Source organism: Oculina patagonica, chromosome 12, assembly GCF_052425735.1.
Source record: "Oculina patagonica isolate OP01 chromosome 12, crgOcupat, whole genome shotgun sequence".
NCBI classification, from domain to species: domain Eukaryota; kingdom Metazoa; phylum Cnidaria; class Anthozoa; order Scleractinia; family Oculinidae; genus Oculina; species Oculina patagonica.
The window spans coordinates 27234008-27252536 of NC_135769.1; the positions used below are offsets into that span (position 1 = coordinate 27234008).

Here is an 18529-nt window from a genome sequence, read left to right on the forward strand (position 1 = left end):
AGGTATGGCGGAAAAGAGAGAAGCAAAGCGAATAGGAGGTCGATATTGCGTTGCTGGAGCGCCAAAAAACCAAAGTTGCCAGAATAATTCACACACCCTAGGCGTAAAAATGCATCAGTTTCCATCGGATCCAATTTTTATCGTACAATTCTTAAACTTTGGAATTGGGTATTTCACATAGCATACTTTTCAATTATACAAACAAAATTTCGCTTCATAGGCACTTTAAAAATACTAAGCCTAAATCATTTAAAATACTTAATTAAAAACTAATATTTACAATATTTTCTATGCACTACAGAGCTTACAGCAGTTGCTATTATTAGATTTCGATTCTTGTTTCATAATTAATTTTCCGTGTTCAGTGGCTCATAGCTAGCTTCTTTGATTTTCAAGTACTCGCATGCTCGGTTTTTAGTGGAGGCAGCTTTTTGAAAAAAGCTCGTTGCTCGCAAGGCTAACTTTCGTCAATGCTCGTGAGATTATGAACCTCTGTTATAATGTAACTTTTTCTTGCATTATTTGAAATAAGTCACATTATTTATTGTATTAATTTCTCAATTAACTTTTCCAGTAACTTTCCCAGTAATATTTCTAAATCTTCCTCCAACTTTGAAGAAACGAGACTGAGGGCATCATTTTGTAGAAGACCTCAAGCCACTGCACGCTAATTAACAATTGGAAGGCAAACTCCAGGTTTCTTTCGGCAGATAGTTATCTTTAAAGCCGATAGAAACCGACAGCTAGCCGTCTAACTGTTTAAGCATAGCTCAGAGACCAATCTATTCAACAAAATGTTCAGTGAAAGTGGTTTGTTTATAGTTTTGATTTGTGATTTCGGCAAATTTACTTGCGCGCTCTCAGGGCAGTGTATGGCTGATAGTGTGCAATAGCTCAACCAATCAGACTGTGGCATTTGCATTAGTATATATACTAGTAGAATTCTACGAAACAATGTTAGCCGTCTTCTAATACTTCAACAAATCCTTAAACGAGAGAGATTGGCAACCTTAACTTCTGACCATGCTCAGCGGAGTTCCATTTATCGTTCATTATTTCAGTGCAAGGTAGGTCAAATAAACCTGCAGCTACAAAGGTCCTATTCTCGTAAGTCAATCTAGGGTTCTTTTCGCCCTCGCCTCAATTTTCCCGCGTGACAACGCTTGCTACCCAGGCTACGTTTTTTTCATAAATAATGCATACTTCTTCGACAAGCCTGTTGACTTGCCGTGTGTGAAATTTATTCAAGGAGGGTACCACTAAATTCTAATTCGCTATTGCCGTGATACTGAGGAATAATGATAAGCCACTACTGAATAACACGATATTCTAGCAAGCACGTATTAACCTGAGTATATCTAGTCAAACGACTGCAAATGTCTCATATAAAAGTGACGATTTTGGTTACAAATGGATGATTTAATTTGTGAAAGCTCCACAAAGAAGTCTGTAGGTATTCATGGCGAGAATGAATAAACAATGCCGGGAAACATTAGTCAAGAGAACTTATTACCAGACCGTTTTAAACAAAGGCAAACAAGTAACGCTTTCTTGAGTGTTGAAGATGGAAAGAAAATTTCAGGGAATATTGTTTGCTCGATATGTGTGAGAATGGACCAGACTTCTGAATACAGTGTGAATATACAGGCCTGACGGAGAATATTTTGATCATTGAAAGAAATCTATACACTGTAGAGGCGACCAAGTGAAAGTACTTCGCAGTATAGTTTAGCCGGTTAATTAAATTCACAATTAAAGCACAACTTTTTACAAATAAATGAGATAAATATCGTTCTGAGAAGACCCATGACATGCAACAATCCAAGCGTGGACCAGTGGAATCGAGAAACGTAATCTTACCTTTATCGGTGATCGTGTGATGTCAACCTCGCCGTTATAAAGTTTTATATCAGCGGACTGTTGAATATCAAAACATGTATCCTAGCAAACAAGCAGAAGTTTTATGGCTCTTTGAGGTTTCCACCAAATACGTGTAACATGTCGACTAGAACGGTAAATCATCATCTCCCCGTTGATTACTGGTTCAGTGATTTACTTAGAATTTCCGGTTGCGGGTCACTGGAAAAGTATAAAAGAGCTAGCAACAGAGAGCCCAATTATTTTATTTTAATATTTTGCTTGTCGTTGGGCGGACAGTTGAGCGTTAAGTGATTGTTGGTTATCCCCGAGGCAAGTCTAAACAGAGGCAACAAGTTAAGTCCATGTGAATGGCGGGTATGTTCCACGAGTTTGCATTTCTTTAAGACATCATGGCATCTAGTCAACTCCTTTTTCGCGGCCGTTTTATTATTTTACAAGCAAATAAACAATCTTTATAGTTACCATCAATGATTCCAAACTGTTCAAGCATGCTGGTGGAATTATTTTATGTTAGCATAATTTTTTATCACTCGCGTTTCTTGGCTTGCTGTCATCATAATATACTACAACCAAACATAGAAACATAGGCAAACAAGTAACGCTTTCTTGAGTTTTAAGACGGAAAGAAAATTTCAGGGAATAAATTACTTGCTTGATATACGGTACGTTGGGAATGGACTGGAACAATAAGTCACGCCCTCGCGCACGACAGGCGACGTTTTGCTCATTCAAAGAAATCTTTTAACTGTAACGGCGACCAAGTGAAAGCATTTTGCAATATTATCTTCGCGTTTACTATGGTAATTTTAAGTGCTGTACAGTGACCCAGGAATTTTCTTCTTTTCTACTTCCCAGATTTTATTATCGCAACATTGCATTCGCAACTGAACCTAACTTTCCACCTTGCCACGAATTACCACCCAATCAATTACACACGACCTGCTCCTCAGTCGGTAGAGCAACAGCATTTCACTAACAGCACTTTATATTACCCTGGAGTTAATTTTTATTTTTCAGCTTTTACATATAAGCCTTACATGAGATTCTCAGAAGACCCATGACATGCAACAATCCACTCGTGGACCAATGGAATCGTGAAACGAAATCTTACCAAGCCTTCTCGGCGATCGCGTGATGTCAAACTCACCATTATATAAAGTTTTAATATCAGCGGACTGTTGAGGATTGATGTACGTATCCTAACAAATAAACAGAAATCTTATGACATTGACGGGGTTCTTTGATTTTTCATTTAAGGTCATTTAATAACTGAAGCAGAGGGGGGCATTTGCTTCAGTGATTTACTAAGGTATCTCTGTTTCGGGTCACTGAAAAAGTACTGAAGAGTTAGCAATAGCGAAAGTCGAATGTTAATTTTCTTTTTGTTTGAGCACTAAGTGATTGATCGTTATTCTCTGGGAAAGTCGATATGAAAGGTAAGTTCCACGAGCTTGCATTTTGTAAGACATCATGGACATTAATGGCTGTTTATATACCGTAAAATTCCGGTCATAAGACCTGGGCGCTTATACAACTTACACTTGATGAGATCAACGTTTTCGACGAAATATATCAGGGAGAATGCTGAAAATAGCGTTTCCGAGCCTAGAAATTTCAAAATTTTCTGGGGGAGCATGCCCCCAGACCCCCCTTACAGTCTAGCGTCTCCAGCGCTCACCTTCGTTTCATCAATGCAAATTACATTCAGCCTGGCCTCCTCTTGCCTTCTGCCTTTGGTTGTTGTATTGTATAAAAACTTTGACACCAACATTTGTAAGACATATATAAATTGCTGTTGACAAGTGCATAGGTTAAAGAAAAGAATCAGTATAACATGGTATTAAATAACAGTACATGGCAATTGATTTTAGCCATTCTTAATATTTTTTAAAAAAATATAATGATAAAAGATGGTCTTTAAGGGACTGGTCAATAAGTAGGGGGTGGGGGGAGGGGGGGGGGCGCGGCCGGAGTAGAAAGGGGGTGGGTCATGTAGTTCTTAGTTTTTATCTGCACATGGGGGTGGAACATCTTAGTGACTTTAAACTGTTATAGTTACAAGAAAATCACCAGTGGTATTCATCAGAACAAATTGATAAATTTCTTGACGTAAGCAGTTTTAGATGTATTTAAAGCGATTTCAGAAGGCCCGAATATAAAAATTTCCTGGGGAAGCATAGACCCCCGGACCACCCTAGATGGCTTGTGATCATAACATCGGTTTTGGTGAACTCTCTCCAGCCGCCACTTTTCCAAGTGCTCCGGCCCACACCCCCTCCCCCCCACCCATACTGAGATTTTCTCACGAAAAAACGATTGCGTACAAATGATACGTAAAATGCATTAGCCAATAGGAAAGGCGAACGATGAAAACTCACTAGTGAAAAAACGTCGTTCGTCCAATCACAAGCGCGAACGACGAAAACTCACTTGTACAACACGTATCGCCATTTTTATTCTCGTCGTAAACACCGGCGACATGGCGGAGACACGTTCAAGGTTTGTTTGTGTTTTTAACGGCTCCACTGAGTCGTTTATATTGCAGAACAGGAAAACCAAAATACTATAAAGAATACGAAACAAGACGGCCTTGTTGTCACAGCGTTTCTTCAAACAAAAGAGAAACACGAAGCGAGATAACCGAAATTCCTCCTGCCGAGTTGAATAAACCTTTGAGTAAATTCGCACAAAGGAAGGACAAGAATACGGGCCGTCTTCACTCCGAGGGATTGTAGCGAGTTTTGATTCAGATGATGACTAAGACACTGCAGGTTTGTCCTTGGTTTTGGCAGACCGTTTTCTTGATTTAATTTGGTAAAAGTTCGCTCGAGTTCGCGTTGAGTTATTCAGCGTTTAGCGCTGTTTTGTTGTGTTAAAACATTAAACTGGAACTTGCAAGTTTTGTACAAGTCTCAGTCAGGTTTTCTATCAAAAGTTGTTTCTGTAAAAGTTGTGAGAGTATAAACTGACGTCTCATTTCTTGTGCTACTTCATTAAAGATGTGATTTTGAAAGACAAACATGTTTTAGTTATTTTAGTTTATGGCAGATGAATGGGTTTCCTAAACACGCGCGTAACTGATAAAAAGTCGAGCGATATAATTTGCTTTTCAAAAACCTCAGTATCTATAAAATAAACAAAATACACCATGGAAAATGCTTCGTACGATTTTTATTCACTCGTAGAGTTGTATCAGAAAACTCACTCGTTCGCTACGCTCACTCGTTCGTTTTCTGATACTACTCAACTCGTGAATAAAAATCGTACGCGCGCATTTTCCATGGAGTAATCTCTATATATATCTTTCGCGCGAAAAATCATATCTTCACACGTAACATGTTATTTTCACATGTGAAGATATCGATTTCCAAACATTTTCTGACAAGTTTGCCCTGTTTCAATGCTGAATGAACCAAAGTAAATCGATATTAAGTCGAAACATTTTCGGATCTTCCTCGACAATCTTCGGATATCTTCGGAATTTTTCGGAAAAGTTCGGAAAATGTTCGGAAACATTCGTACGACCTTCGGACAACATTTTGCAAATCTTCGGAAAATGGTCGGTAATCTTCGGAAAATCGTCAAAAACATCGTAAGTAGTAGGTTTATTGCGCGAACGAGTGGGATATCGATTTGAACACTCGAAGATAAATTTCAAATCTCCAAGCAACCATGTAATATCCTCTATTTCTCTCAGCTGAAGAGGCAAATTGAGCCAATCAGTTATTAAGATCATCACAGTTAATCAAAATACCAAACAAAACAACTTTTTCTAATGTCATGCTTGCGATAATGAAACTTATTGTCACATTGTCGTTCAACATAGTAGTTCATAGATCAACGCCTTTCTTCAACATAGTATCGGACGTTCTCGCTGCCGAGCAGGATAGCGCCTTTCCGCCGCAGGTGGTAGTTGAGGTGGTGGTTGTGGATCTGAGATATCCGCGTCTTCGTCCAATTCACTCGAACACTCAGCTATGCCTTGATCGCCCGACCCATGGTAAGGTTTGAAATAAGAGATGTGTCGAGTTCGTTGCAGACCTGATCTCTCCGCTGTAACTTGGATGCCTCTTACCGAGATTACTTGATAGGGACTTGGTTCATATCGGGTGGAGAACTTGTCACGCTTTGCTTGTTTCATTAACACGATGTCACCGACTGCAATGGTGGGCTCTTTGACGCGACGGCTGCGATCTGCATATTCCTTCATTTTAGCCTTGCGCTGGTGATCGCAAAGATTTTGCAGAGTGCTCGTTACCGGGTGCTCCAGCTTACTTCTTATTGGCCACGTAGACTTATGGCTTATTCGTTCCCAGTGGTCTTTTTGTTCCATGCATCCTAACCGGAGCAGCCTGGGGACGACTGTTTGGGGTGGCACTGAGGACGTGGTTTCCTAACGGGAGCTGGGGAGACCCTGGAAGTTACGCTTTGATAGGAGCTGCAGCAACCCTTGGTAGGTACTCAAAGTTGTGACAAGAAGTTATCATATTTTGCTTGTGTTTCATTTTCTTCTAAAAGGGTACCATTTGGTTGAACTAGACCAGCTCTTTTGCGTATACAACTCCTATTGGTGTTGAATTATAAAAGGCAAAAAATTGTAGCAAGACTAGCTAGGCCGAACATCACCCAATTGAGAATGTGGAGAAATAGTCTGGGTATAAGTTTGTTCCCAGCCCTTGCTCACACTCCCTGCACTAGCTAAGAACGGTCTGTTGAAGAGCCATAAAAGAATCAAAAACCGAAAATGAAAGAAGCAATTTCTCTGTTTCTGTTGGGTTATGGAGTCGAAGTTTGGGAGAACGAGAAATTATGTGGGAACACAAGCCATACATGTGAGTTTCTATAACTCGATGGAAACATGAAAATGATTTCTATTTCTTTAACAAAGCACACCAATATAAAGACAGAAAGCCCTTAAGTCTACCCAGATTATTTCACTACTTATTGCTTTTCCACGGTAGTTTCCACGAGTTAAAAAACTTGGAGTAGTGTGCTGTGTTTTTTTAGCGACTCAAATGGGTCTGGTAGCAGCTCTCACAAGGTGTCACATGAATGTCTCGCTTCCCTTCGAGAGAACAATAGAACAAACAACAGGAACGATGCTCCTAGCCCCAAAAACAATAGCAACTGTTACACTAGAGGACCAGTAGAATTAGAAGCTTTGGAGAGCTGCTACACTCTCGACTTAAATATCACAATTTTTTTTTGTAGGCGGTGTTGTCCGAATGACAATCAGTCTGACGGTCATTTTAATGGAGGCCACTGGAAATATCAGCTTTGGGATTCCTATCATGATCGTTCTCATGATTGCTAAATGGGTTGGTGATTTCTTTAACGAGGTGAGAATAAGCACTTGTTGACTGACCCCAAAGGAAACCGTTGGTTTTGTTTCCGCGTGATCCTCGATTTTTAACTTTTTATTTTTCAGGGTTTGTATGATATTCATATCAAGCTACAAGGTGTTCCTTTACTCGGCTGGGATGCACCTGTCATGGCGGTCGGAATGAACGTCAAGTAAGTTTAGAATAGACTACAGTGAAACCTCGATATAACGAAGGGCCAAGGGACTGGCAAAATATGTTTGCTATGACGAGATTTTGTTATATTGCGGTTCTTTTCCAAATACTTTACTATTATCGTTCGTTATTATTCAACACATGCGCGCGCTGCCCATATATGGTCAAAATGTTAACGTTATCTGTCATCCGTACATAACAGATATCCTGCGATATACGTAGGTTGCGAAGATTCGTCCGAAGTAATGTAAAGCGCTGCATAATTACAGTTTTTTCTAGCTGCAAAATGCGACGGTGTTTCGCATTCCACACTACACAGCACAATCGGCCTGACCAGACCACAACGGTATAATTAACAATTATCCTGCTCGATCTTGCGGAATATCGACTGATTTTTGCCAACTCGGCCTACGGCCTCGTCGGCTAAGTATCAGGCGATATTCCGCGCGATTTCGCAGGATAATTGTTAATTATACCGTTGTGGTCTGGTCTTTGCCGATTGTGCTGTGTAGTGTGGAATGCTCGGAGATATTATCTGTATAAGCTACTCTACAAATCCGTGGGTAAACAAAAGTGATGTATGTATGGACTTCGTTATATCAAGGTCCGTTAATTAAAATCGAGGTTCCTTTCACATGTTGATTGGCTATTGGCCCCTGGCTGTCCGCAATTCGAATTACCATGAGGTTGCTCGAAGAGCCTTTGATTTAAGTTAAAAAATGTTGACACCAAGAAGAATCGAACCCGGGTCGTGAGTTTACCAAGCGAGAACGGTCACTCTAAAACACAGACCGTGCAGACTGAGTACGTTTTTTCAAACAATGGTTCTCAAAATTACTTTCGACTCGTTTAGGTTCTAGTTTCAAAATAGTGTTTGAAATACAGTTGAACCTCTCCTTTCAGACATCTCTCTACTACAGACAAACTCCAATATACCGACAAAATTCTCACATTTTCTTTAGAAAAAACCTCTACAATATGGACACTCTCTAATACGGACAACGGACACTAAATCTCGGCGCCAGAGAGAAATTTAAATTAATTTAAATTTAATCAAACCGTTTTGTTTATCTGTATTTTAAAAACTTTGGTGTTCCAGGGGTGTTTCGCAGTGTTCCTGGTTGTACAGACATCCCAACAAGTTTTCTAATCAGAAAGGCTTCTGAAGAGTCCCTTGGCCGGGACGAAACTCTGCGTCAGACTAGTCATACACGAACTATTTTTCTCAAATTTTTGTTCAGTATTTATAAGACTTTTTTGCTTCCCAAGACTTTTACCCACACCCACGACCCACGACAGTTAGTTTAAACGTCCTTTTCAAAATGAAGATAGCACGTTTCAAAGTTTATATTTCACACTTTTACTCTCTTAGAAGCCATTAACATCTAGCAGTTTTTGTAATCGAATAATGTAATTCTTGTCATAGCACAAAAGACTGGTCTGTCACTGTGCCCCTGACGAGAATGACAGGCTTCCTGAGTGCAGACATGCGTGTTTTTTCTTTATCAATCTATACCGATAACTATTCTCTTAGTGAGCTCACTAAGCTATTATCACTATTATCTGTACTTTTTATAGGCTTTTGTTAAATAATCTTCGAATTATTTAAATCATATTTTAAACATCCACGTAATTAAGATCAGCATGATAATTTTTATTTGTTTTTGCCGCGAAAATGTTATTTTTGACCTGAAAGACTGAAAGTGAGACTTAGCAGAATCTTGACGATCTGAACACAACTCAACGAGAATACTTGCGTCAACGAAAAGCCACTGTTGCGGTGCGTACAAAAACATTGTTTCGAAAGAATCGTTAGGGAGGATATACCAGGAATCGCTCCGAGAACAAATGGACATATCACAGCCTCCGTTTTAACAAGTATAAAAAACCGTTTTAGCAAATATATAAAATCGCTTTTTATCAAGCCATTATCGCACAAAAAAAAAAAAAAAAAGAAATCAAATGCCATTCCCCACCAAAAAACAAATTACAAACATACTCTAGCACACATTAGCAGGCTAGTATCAAAAAAACGTCACTGGTTATATAATCATTAATTCGGTAAGCTGTTCTAGCTGAAAACTTGCATTGTAACATCACAGTCAACGGTCATCCCTCAGTAAGAGGACAACCATGATGCCTCATAGTCTTTGTGTGTGTTCGGTTGTGTAATGAAGGCAAAATTTGGCTAATGAATTTTTGTAAAACCTCAACTGTTCAGATTGTTAAAAATAACAGAATGAGGCATTTTCTTTTAGCGTACGTGACAGCCTTCAGGCGGCCGTTTTGATGTCGTGTTGGCGCGAAACCCCGAAATTCAAAATGTTATATCTTAAAGACGGCGGATGCTATCGAGCTGAAAACTTTCAATAAGATATATGTTAAGGACGTCTAATAGCCAGTGAAGGATAAAAAGTCAGGGGTCTCGCAATTCTGGATTTAAGAATTTTGATGACGTCACGTGAAAACCAAGAATAGCAGCGCTTAGGTGCTTTATTTATCGACATCGGATACTGTAGCAAGTCTGCTCAGTTCACTTCCCTCCCTATTCAGTAGTGTATAAAAAGTGCCAAATTCGACTACCTTCCCCTCCCTGAAAACCAGAATCTTGTCACAGTCTCTGATGGTGTTTAAGCGATGAGCTATAGTGATAACTGTGGAGTTACTCAGTTTCTCACGCACTGTGTTCCAGATTGTTTGTTCTGTGTCTGGATCCACGTGTGCAGTGGGTTCATCCAAGATGATGATCTTGTTTTGCTGTAAGAGCACACGAGCCAAGCAGATTAACTGCCGTTCTCCTACACTGATATTAGTTCCATGTTCCAACAACTCGTAGTCCAGTTGCCCTTCCAGATTTTCTACCAGTTGTTTCAGTTTCACTTCATCTAATGCTCGCCACAAATCTACATCCTGAAACTGCTCCATGAGATCAAGATTCTTCCTCAACGATCCACTAAAGAGAACGGGACTTTGGCCAAGAACCGATACACATCGTCTTGCTTCTTGGAGGTTGATCTCCTTTATTCGAACATCGTCGATAATGACATCACCGCAAGCGTCAGGCATGCGTAAAAGAGCTGCTACAAAAGATGACTTCCCAGCACCCGTGCGTCCTGCAACACCGATCTTTGCTCCTCCTTTGATCTCGATATTTATATCTTTTAGTACTTGAGGTCCCCCCGGATAGTACGTCAATGATACGTCTTGTAATGCGATCTTTCCCTCGCGTGGCCAGTGTTCCGGCGGAAGTCGTTTCACTCTGTACCCAGGCTCAGAGTCAAGTTTCGTGTACGTCATAACCCGTTCAACTGACGTCATCAAATTCTCGACTTCTGACGTTTTCCTGACAGTGTACTGAGTGTTGGAGCCAATCTCGATGACGTAAGCCAGTGCAAGGCCGGCAAAAGCTGGTTGAACAAATTATGTAAAGATTAGTTTGGTAACGTGAAGAAAAAGAGAATCATTAAGCATTTCCGTGTTTTTAAATTTTGCGTTTCTCGTTCGCAGGCTCGGCTTTCGTCACCAAATATGTTTAACTGATGAGTAGAACTGAATGTGTTTGGAAAGCCACATCGAGCCTTATATTTGATATTAGCTTAGCTGAGATCTCCCAAACAGATCTGAAAACAGATATAAAATATGCACATTTTCGCGTGGGATTTTTATATTTAGGCTTGGGAATAACACGATGGACTATTCAACTCTTAAAACCCTACCACACAACTTGTCAATCTCCAGGTATCAAGAAAAATTCATCCCAAACCTCGAAGTGAATTGTTTTTCATGTTTACACTAGTGACACTTACCAGCATCTTGGGCCACTAAAACTGCTGCTAAAGCCACTGAGCCCATGAACAAAGCACTAACCACACCCACACGAACGCCAAGCCATCGTTCACAAGCCGCCACCATGATAAACGACTGGCTATGAGTATCTTGATATCTGCAGGGAGATTAGTAATAGTAAGTATACAGCAGCTAGGCAGCCTACACTGGTCAGCCGTCGCCCATCGCACGCAGAGCGACTTTTGTGGCACGGTCGTAAATTTAAAGGCGCGCGGCGCGATAAGAGGCAGCCATATACACAGCTAAAGAAGCTGTTCGCTCACAAGCTGTGCTCTAGGTTGGTGCGTAGTTAGTAAATGGGTGAGTGAGTGGGTGCGTAAATAAAAAATATATAATAGATACATAATAAATATAATAATAATAATCACAGTTGATTCCTTGGGTCAAATAGTGCTCAACTGGTGAAGCTATATAATAGTTTAATAGGGTGGAAAAATTATGGACTACATGCACTAAAAATCTTTTTCAAGAGGCCCAATTGGTCCTTTCTCGTCAGTTCAACTAACAGTTTGACGATGGTTAAAAGCTGTCATTTATGCTTTAGCAAAAAGGTATTTTCCTGCGTGCATGTAGTCCATAATTTTTCCACTGTATTTAACTAATAAATATAATAGATACTTTATCAGAGATGAATAGCTACCTGAACAATTGATCTACAAAATCTTTCTGCCTCCCCCTTGTTCTTATGGTGTCCAGGCCATTCAGCGTGTCCGAAAAGTGAGAGAAGACTGGGCTACGGCATACTGACTCTACCCTTTTCAAATCCCTGGAAGACTTCAAGTAGTATCTTCCAATGTACGCGAGTAATGCAACCAGCGGCAAAATAACAACCAAGAGCCAGAAATTTGCCAGAATTGGCAGAAGACATGATGTAAACGCCACTGAGACATATTGAATTGCCATCACAAACGTTTTGGGTAACAGTTCGTCCAGGGAGCCTACATCTTTAGAGAATCGATTTAAAATTCTTCCAACGGGATTCGAGTCAAAGAACAGAACTGGTGCTTGTAAAATAGCCACAGCCATCTTGTCATGAAGGCGCTCAGAACATCTTAAAGAAATCGAAAGGAATCCATAGGCCCGCATGATGGCAAATATGAACGCCCCACTGACAAGGCAACCATAGATAGTTAAGTTTGTCGGATCTCTTTGATTTTTCTGCTGTTCCTTTGTTAAAAACGAGAGCCACACATCGGAAGCAACTGCCACTGCTGGGAAAACAGAAGAATACATATGCATTGCATAAATAAGGGAAATACATACATTATCTAACGATGCAATGCTTGATTGACTGAGCTAGAGTGTAGACTTACCTTGGGCGATTACGCACAGGAAGGCTATGGCCAGTATCACAAAGGTATGTGCCCCGCTTCTGAAGTACTCCCAGTAGAGCTTGGATGAAACGACTCCAATTGCGCGATCTTCTTCCTCTATATGAAGACCTGTGCCTTCATTGCCTGCACGACCTTCAGCAAAATGACTTTTCTCTTCTTTTTCTCCAATTAAATCATGTCCTCTGTTTTCCTTCAGAACACTCTTGTAAAGTGGATTTACCGTTGCGTTTAAAATGTTCCTCTCTTGAAGCTCAATAAAACGTCCTTTGCCAAGCATGTGACCCTTATGAAGCACAATTACTTCATCAGCTTCCTTCATGTACTGTTCTTCATGGCAGATCATTATTCGCGTTTTATCGCCGAGTAAGCTTTTGATGCATTGTCTAAAGATGTGTTGACCAACCTTAAAATCCACAGCACTCAGAGGGTCGTCCAACAAGTAAATGTCTGCATCGGCGTAAATTGCGCGTGCTAAGCTTACTCTTGCCCGCTGGCCTCCACTCAGAACTGCACCGCACTCGCCAACAACCGTCTGGTCAGAGTCAGGGAATTGTCGGATGTCTTCCTTGAGAGCGCATGCTTCGATGATACGGTTGTACATGCCTTCATCGTATGGTTGACCAAACAAAATGTTTTCTCTTATAGTCCCAGAGAAGACCCAGGCTATCTGGGGCACATATACAAGAGTCCCTTGGTAGGTGATTGTTCCGCTTATGTCTGAGACCTCACCAGCGATCGCTGAAAGTAGAGTTGATTTTCCACAGCCCACTGGCCCTGTAATGACTGTCAAACATCCTGCAGTTGTAGCGAATCCTATATCTTGCAGAACAGTTTTATTTTCTCGCTTGAATGGTTTGTATGTTAAATTTGACACAGAAACAGTTGTTTTGCCGTTAAGTTCAACAATGTTAGAAATGTGGCGAGTTTCTGCTTGATCATCTATCAGACTACGTTCTATCTTTGCTGAGCTTCCTAATGAGCCACTTGTGCCTTCTGAAGACTGATTACATGAAATCGATTGCAGATTGTCTAAAAGAAGAAAATCCTCTATTCTGTTAAGGGACACATAAGCTTCGTATGTCGCCAACAATCCGTAGGCTAAGCGAAAGGAAATGCCCAATCGAAGTATATTCATGAAAGCGAGCAACGTAAAGACATTAACAGCTGTGATAGGCTGGTCAGTTAACACAAGAGTAATAACAGACACCAGGGTCGCCATAGCTGCTGAAGTGCATTCCAAACCAGCTAAAGCTGAAAGAATGACATTCTTCTTATGAATGATGCTGATTTCATTTCTGAAAACAAGCCAGACATTTTGCGTTAAAATGAGTCATTGGCAAATTGTGAGGTGCATTTACATTTTTGTCTTGAGATAAATTGTCACACTATTTAGAACAGGGCCGTTTTGTTATCGGTATAGCACAAAGCTTTATGGCTGGTCTATCGTTCAGAAATTTTATTGGCTTACGGTAGTTATAGCTACTTGAGGGGAAAGGTCGAAATAAAAGAGAGGGGCAGATTTAGCAGGGGAACATTAAGTTGGTTTACAAAAGTCAAACTTTATATATTTAGGTCTTTGTTTTCGAGGTAGGCCATTAGTAACCGCTCATCAACAAGTGCAGCAACAAAATAACATTCTTCAGGGCCGTAATCAGACCTTTGCAACAGACGAGGTAAGATCTTACTAGAGGGTTCTGGGGGCATACCCTCCAGAAAATTTTGAAATCTAGAAGCTCTGAAACTCTTCAGAGACATTTTTCATGAGGTATTTCTTGAGAAAAATCAATCTTGTGATGTTCAACTGGGGATTATTTTCCCAACAAAAAATATTTTGTTTTTAATTTTGGGTAAAAATCTAGACGAGGCAAGTGCGTCGTCTTTCCTCTTGCTAGTTATGGCCCTGTTCTTTTTACCTTCGTGTTGTTTTTATCCTGTCTCGGTACTCGTCCTCCCACGCATGCGTTTTGATAGCGCGGATTCCAGAAACGGCCTCATTCATGAAAGAGATACGTTGGTCAGACACAGCAGCAGTGCGCAGGCGTAGCTCTGCACCAGTAGAGGATAACAAGATTAAATATGGTATGAGGAACAACTGGAAAAGGACTCCCATAAGTGCCTGCCAGCCGATCAGGTACACGACTAAACACGTGGCTACAGTAATGTCAAAGGTCAAAGGAATCACGTGAGCGATCCAGAGGGAAGCTTCCTCCATTCGCTGCACATCGTTAGACACGAGGTCAATCACGTGACCAGTGGTAAATTTCATCAATGCTTGCTTGCTGAGGAGACAAGTCTGCATGGACAAGGGCAAAAAGAAACTGGGGTCAAGAAACTTACTTCATAGATGGAATCCATAAGTTGACTTCTCAACGTGCCACACAGCCTAAACAATATCTCTTAGTTAGATAGGGATGCTGAATAGGAAAGGCTCGCGATCGATAAATCAATTCGTTTCTGAAAGCTGTTCGCGCACTCAAGGAGTTGGGTCAGGAATACTGGTTGGTTTCAATACGGGAACTATCCCCCAAATCTCTGCTTCGGACATAGTTTGCATATCGCATGGCATCTGTCAATATACAAACTGCTAAATAAATGCTAATTTCTGTTTCGTTAGAGAGATGGCAATTTTCTTAGGACATTACCTTTAAATTAGTATTATTATGTTTATTACCCATTACCATTCGAGTCATTTGAGTATCATAGCCTGTATAGCTTACCTTAATATACACAAGACCCTTTAAACCGCTACAAAGTTTAATGCCCAACACTGCATTCCTATAAAAATATTGATGTAAGCAGATACTATTGAAGAAATAATTAGCAGCCATAGCTAATGCACAACCGTAGAGAAGAACATTTTTCTGTGGCTCCTCTGCTGACATCAATGTGGAAACAAGAAATCCAAGAAACAGCGGTTGAACAATGCGACCAACTGAGTCCAAAAGTCCCGTCAAGATGATGATTAAAGCTTCTTTAACAGACACCATTTTAATAACGCTTCTCCAGAATTTTGGCTTTTTGTTGATACGTTTGCTGCTTGCTTTCTCGTCGTTCCATTTTGTTTGGAGCTTTTCGGTCACTAAACGCGTTTCGTTTTCTTTGGAAAGCGGTAAAAAATCTCTCTGCTCTAAAGCTCGTTCACTGCCTATCTTAACGACTTCGTTCATCCATTGAAAGAGAAGAAGTGATAAAATGCTGAAATTGTTATCATTTTCTTCACTGGAGATCTTTTTGTATCCACTTTTCTTCATGGCTCAAAATCTGAAATGAAGACAAAAACTAAACGGCTTATTTTAGTTGGTAAATGCTGCAAACAGGGACCACAAGCAAGGCTTTGATCTCCAGCAACTTGTTAGTTTTCATGCCCTTATCTTTTTAATCCTCTAATCTGTCATAAAATCTCACGGCTAAACATCACTGGCCTTAATATTGGTACTGATATTATCACGTCTTCTTGTCTTCACCCAATATTATTATACCAAGAGAAGTACATTTCTTGTCCTATTAATCTTTATCATAGCGCTCTTTCCGTTCTTAAACTAGGGGTCTATTACAGGGGTTCGTACAGTCCGCAAACCCGGGCCATATTTTGTTGACTTTGTTCTTCCTAGACCGCAAATTGCTTTTGTTTTCTTCTTAAGACCGAAAAAACCATAATTTCTTGACCGTAAACCTCCATATAAATGCGAATGTACCAGCGATACTTTTATTAGTTGCCAAGTGATCCTTGTATCGACTGCTTTGATAAAGAACGCATCAAACAAGCCTTTAAAATCATGCAGTTTTATGATATGAATTGTTCATTACCTGCAGTGTTTATAGACCGATATGGCACGGCACCCATACTATTTCATGCTTGTAACAATCATAATTTAATTAATATTTGATGTTGCATAATTACTACTGAAGTACCGCATAATTAGGTGTTCCCGCCGAAATTATTCACGTTTTGACGAGAATATTCATATCATACCCTCCTAGCTGGTTTTGAGGAACTTTAACTTCGAAGAAGTAGTGAGAAAAAAAAAATACGTAGAAAAATAATAGAATAAATTTATACATTATTTTTACCGTGTTATCTTGCTACTTTCTATGATCCTGATCTCTAATTTGCTGGTGTGGTACAACCGGAGTGTGCTTTAAACTAAAGAAAACCTAAAGGTTTCTCGAGAAAAATACTAAGAAAATTCCAGTAGCAACTTGTTTTCTTGATGTCCAGAAAATGGTTCACATGAAGAGAATGGTCATGCTGAGCGTAACATTGGTACAAAGCATGTTGTTATGGATTGAACCTGTTTGCATTGTCACGCATGGCAGATGACGTGTCGATCGTTCGTTCTTCAGCAAAGAAATTTAACTGGAAACTGAAATAGCAAACAAGTGAAAGCATTTCGCCTTTTTATCTACTTGTACACTTGCATTCGCCACCTTTTTACACTGCCCTATACAACACATAAATATAATTGTGAGAAAAACACATTGTCGCCGGGATTTAAAGTGCGCAAATTTGCGCGCGCAAATAAAATTAAAAAAATAAAATAAAGATGATTTGCGCTGCAAAGAAAGTTGTACGTTCGACTTTTTCCCAGACGTAAGCCGTCTATACATTTGCTGGTTCAATTTTTTTTTCGTAGACGCAGCCGTTCCTACTCCATAATTTTTTTATTTGCGCGCGTAAATTTGCGCTACGGTTTTAAATACACGTTACGATTCAGACGATTTGTCGGTCTGATCATTTGGCTCATTCGCACAGGCCAATTTACCGGCCAATTTACACGCTACGATTTGCTGGCCCGATCTCTTTGCTTTATTGGTATTCTCAAATCTGCAATAAAATTTCATTAATCGGATCGATTTTTATCCGCGCACTAATTTTTGAAATAAATTCGGGTTGTCAAATCAGAGCTGGTCTTTGCCCACAGTGGGTATCCACTTCATATACCATTAAATGAAAACTCACCTACCTTTTAGATAGCTTGATCTCAAAACTTGGTAAATAGTGTCGTTATGTCCAGTGAAGTACAAATAGAGATATTATTGCATGCGCGATCTGTTCTTGTTTCGCATCGGGCGGAAAGGCTAGCGTATAGCTTGGCATTTGCGCATATCAATGAGTTATTTATACAGTGAGCTATCAAGCGTGAGCACTTTATGAAGGCGCCAAAATACTGGACGAGAGAAAGGGTTTGAATTGTGAAAGTACCAAAATCGCCGTGTGGCAGAAGAAGTGAGTAGAGGTTTTTCCTCGGCCAAGGTGATAAGGCAGATTTGTGCAGCTTATCCACAATTATATCACGAAAAAAAATGAGTGAAACGAACAAGAACGAACGAGGACAAGTTAGGGACCTTTCACTTCTTTAGAAAACAAATGATCTATTAAAGCAATGCAGTCATCTGTAAATAAAACCTATTATATTAAACTTTCAAATGATCAGCTAAAAAAGCCAAAAAACTGACACAAAATTTGAATAAGCTTAAGCCTGGCTCACACTAGCGACATAACGACATAACGGCAAGGTCACGCAAATGCAAAAAACCCCTCACGTTGATGTTTTATGTCACTACTGTGAACAACATAACATAACGACATATACATGTATGGAACATAATGACATAAGCATAACGACATATATAACAGGGATATAAGGAAAGAACTGAACTTTTCTTTATGTCGTTATGTCGCTAGTGTAAACCAGGCCTTACTTCAAGCACTGGAATACTGTATAAAGATTATTTCGCCCCATGTAAGGGAATCCAAAAGAGTCTTGGATTCCGGATTCCGCATCGTGGATTCCGGATTCCAGTGACTGGATTCCGGATTCAATGTCTGAGAATTTCCTAGCATGTCTGCAACACGGTACGGGCTCGTTTCCGGTTTACATAAAATGAAACATTTCTCCCACAAACACAAATTACATCTCTTGGTAATATTCGAATAAGACCTAGGCTGTT

At 40.0% G+C, this 18529-nt stretch overlaps 3 protein-coding genes across 4 annotated transcripts in view; 1 reads left to right on the forward strand and 2 right to left on the reverse strand.

The window, feature by feature from the left end:
- Positions 1 to 17639, reverse strand: part of LOC144632798 (ATP-binding cassette sub-family C member 4-like) — a 28196-nt gene extending 10557 nt beyond the window's left edge. The window contains exon 1 of one of the 2 annotated variants that reach the window (XM_078491534.1): positions 17538 to 17639. The gene's annotated coding sequence lies outside the window, so the exon portion shown is untranslated. Of the gene's footprint in view, positions 1 to 1860; positions 1908 to 17537 lie in introns of those variants that run through there. The other variant, XM_078491535.1, reaches the window with a different exon arrangement.
- On the forward strand, positions 6150 to 7412 carry LOC144632858 (H(+)/Cl(-) exchange transporter 7-like). The gene is made up of 3 exons (XM_078491606.1): positions 6150 to 6334; positions 7093 to 7220; positions 7310 to 7412. Exons 2-3 carry the CDS (start codon positions 7107 to 7109, stop codon positions 7397 to 7399), a joined length of 204 nt encoding a protein of 67 aa, XP_078347732.1. The 5' UTR covers positions 6150 to 6334; positions 7093 to 7106; the 3' UTR covers positions 7400 to 7412.
- Positions 9711 to 15908, reverse strand: LOC144632799 (ATP-binding cassette sub-family C member 4-like). The gene is made up of 6 exons (XM_078491536.1): positions 15295 to 15908; positions 14491 to 14870; positions 12557 to 13872; positions 11884 to 12454; positions 11204 to 11340; positions 9711 to 10804 (listed from the first exon to the last, which is right to left on the reverse strand). The coding sequence occupies exons 1-6, from the start codon at positions 15826 to 15828 to the stop codon at positions 9891 to 9893; spliced, it is 3852 nt and encodes a 1283-aa protein (XP_078347662.1). The 5' UTR covers positions 15829 to 15908; the 3' UTR covers positions 9711 to 9890.
- Positions 17640 to 18529: the final 890 nt, after the last annotated feature.

Coding starts and splice junctions, on each gene's coding strand:
- LOC144632858 (XM_078491606.1), top strand. CDS start 7,107: ATGACAATCAGTCTGACGGTCATTTTAATGGAGGCCACTGGAAATATC. Junction 7,221..7,309: donor TTGGTGATTTCTTTAACGAG/GTGAGAATAAGC, acceptor TTTATTTTTCAG/GGTTTGTATGATATTCATAT.
- LOC144632799 (XM_078491536.1), bottom strand. CDS start 15,828: ATGAAGAAAAGTGGATACAAAAAGATCTCCAGTGAAGAAAATGATAAC. Junction 13,873..14,490: donor AGGATAAAAACAACACGAAG/GTAAAAAGAACA, acceptor GCTTGTTTTCAG/AAATGAAATCAGCATCATTC. Junction 12,455..12,556: donor CCTGTGCGTAATCGCCCAAG/GTAAGTCTACAC, acceptor CTGTTTTCCCAG/CAGTGGCAGTTGCTTCCGAT.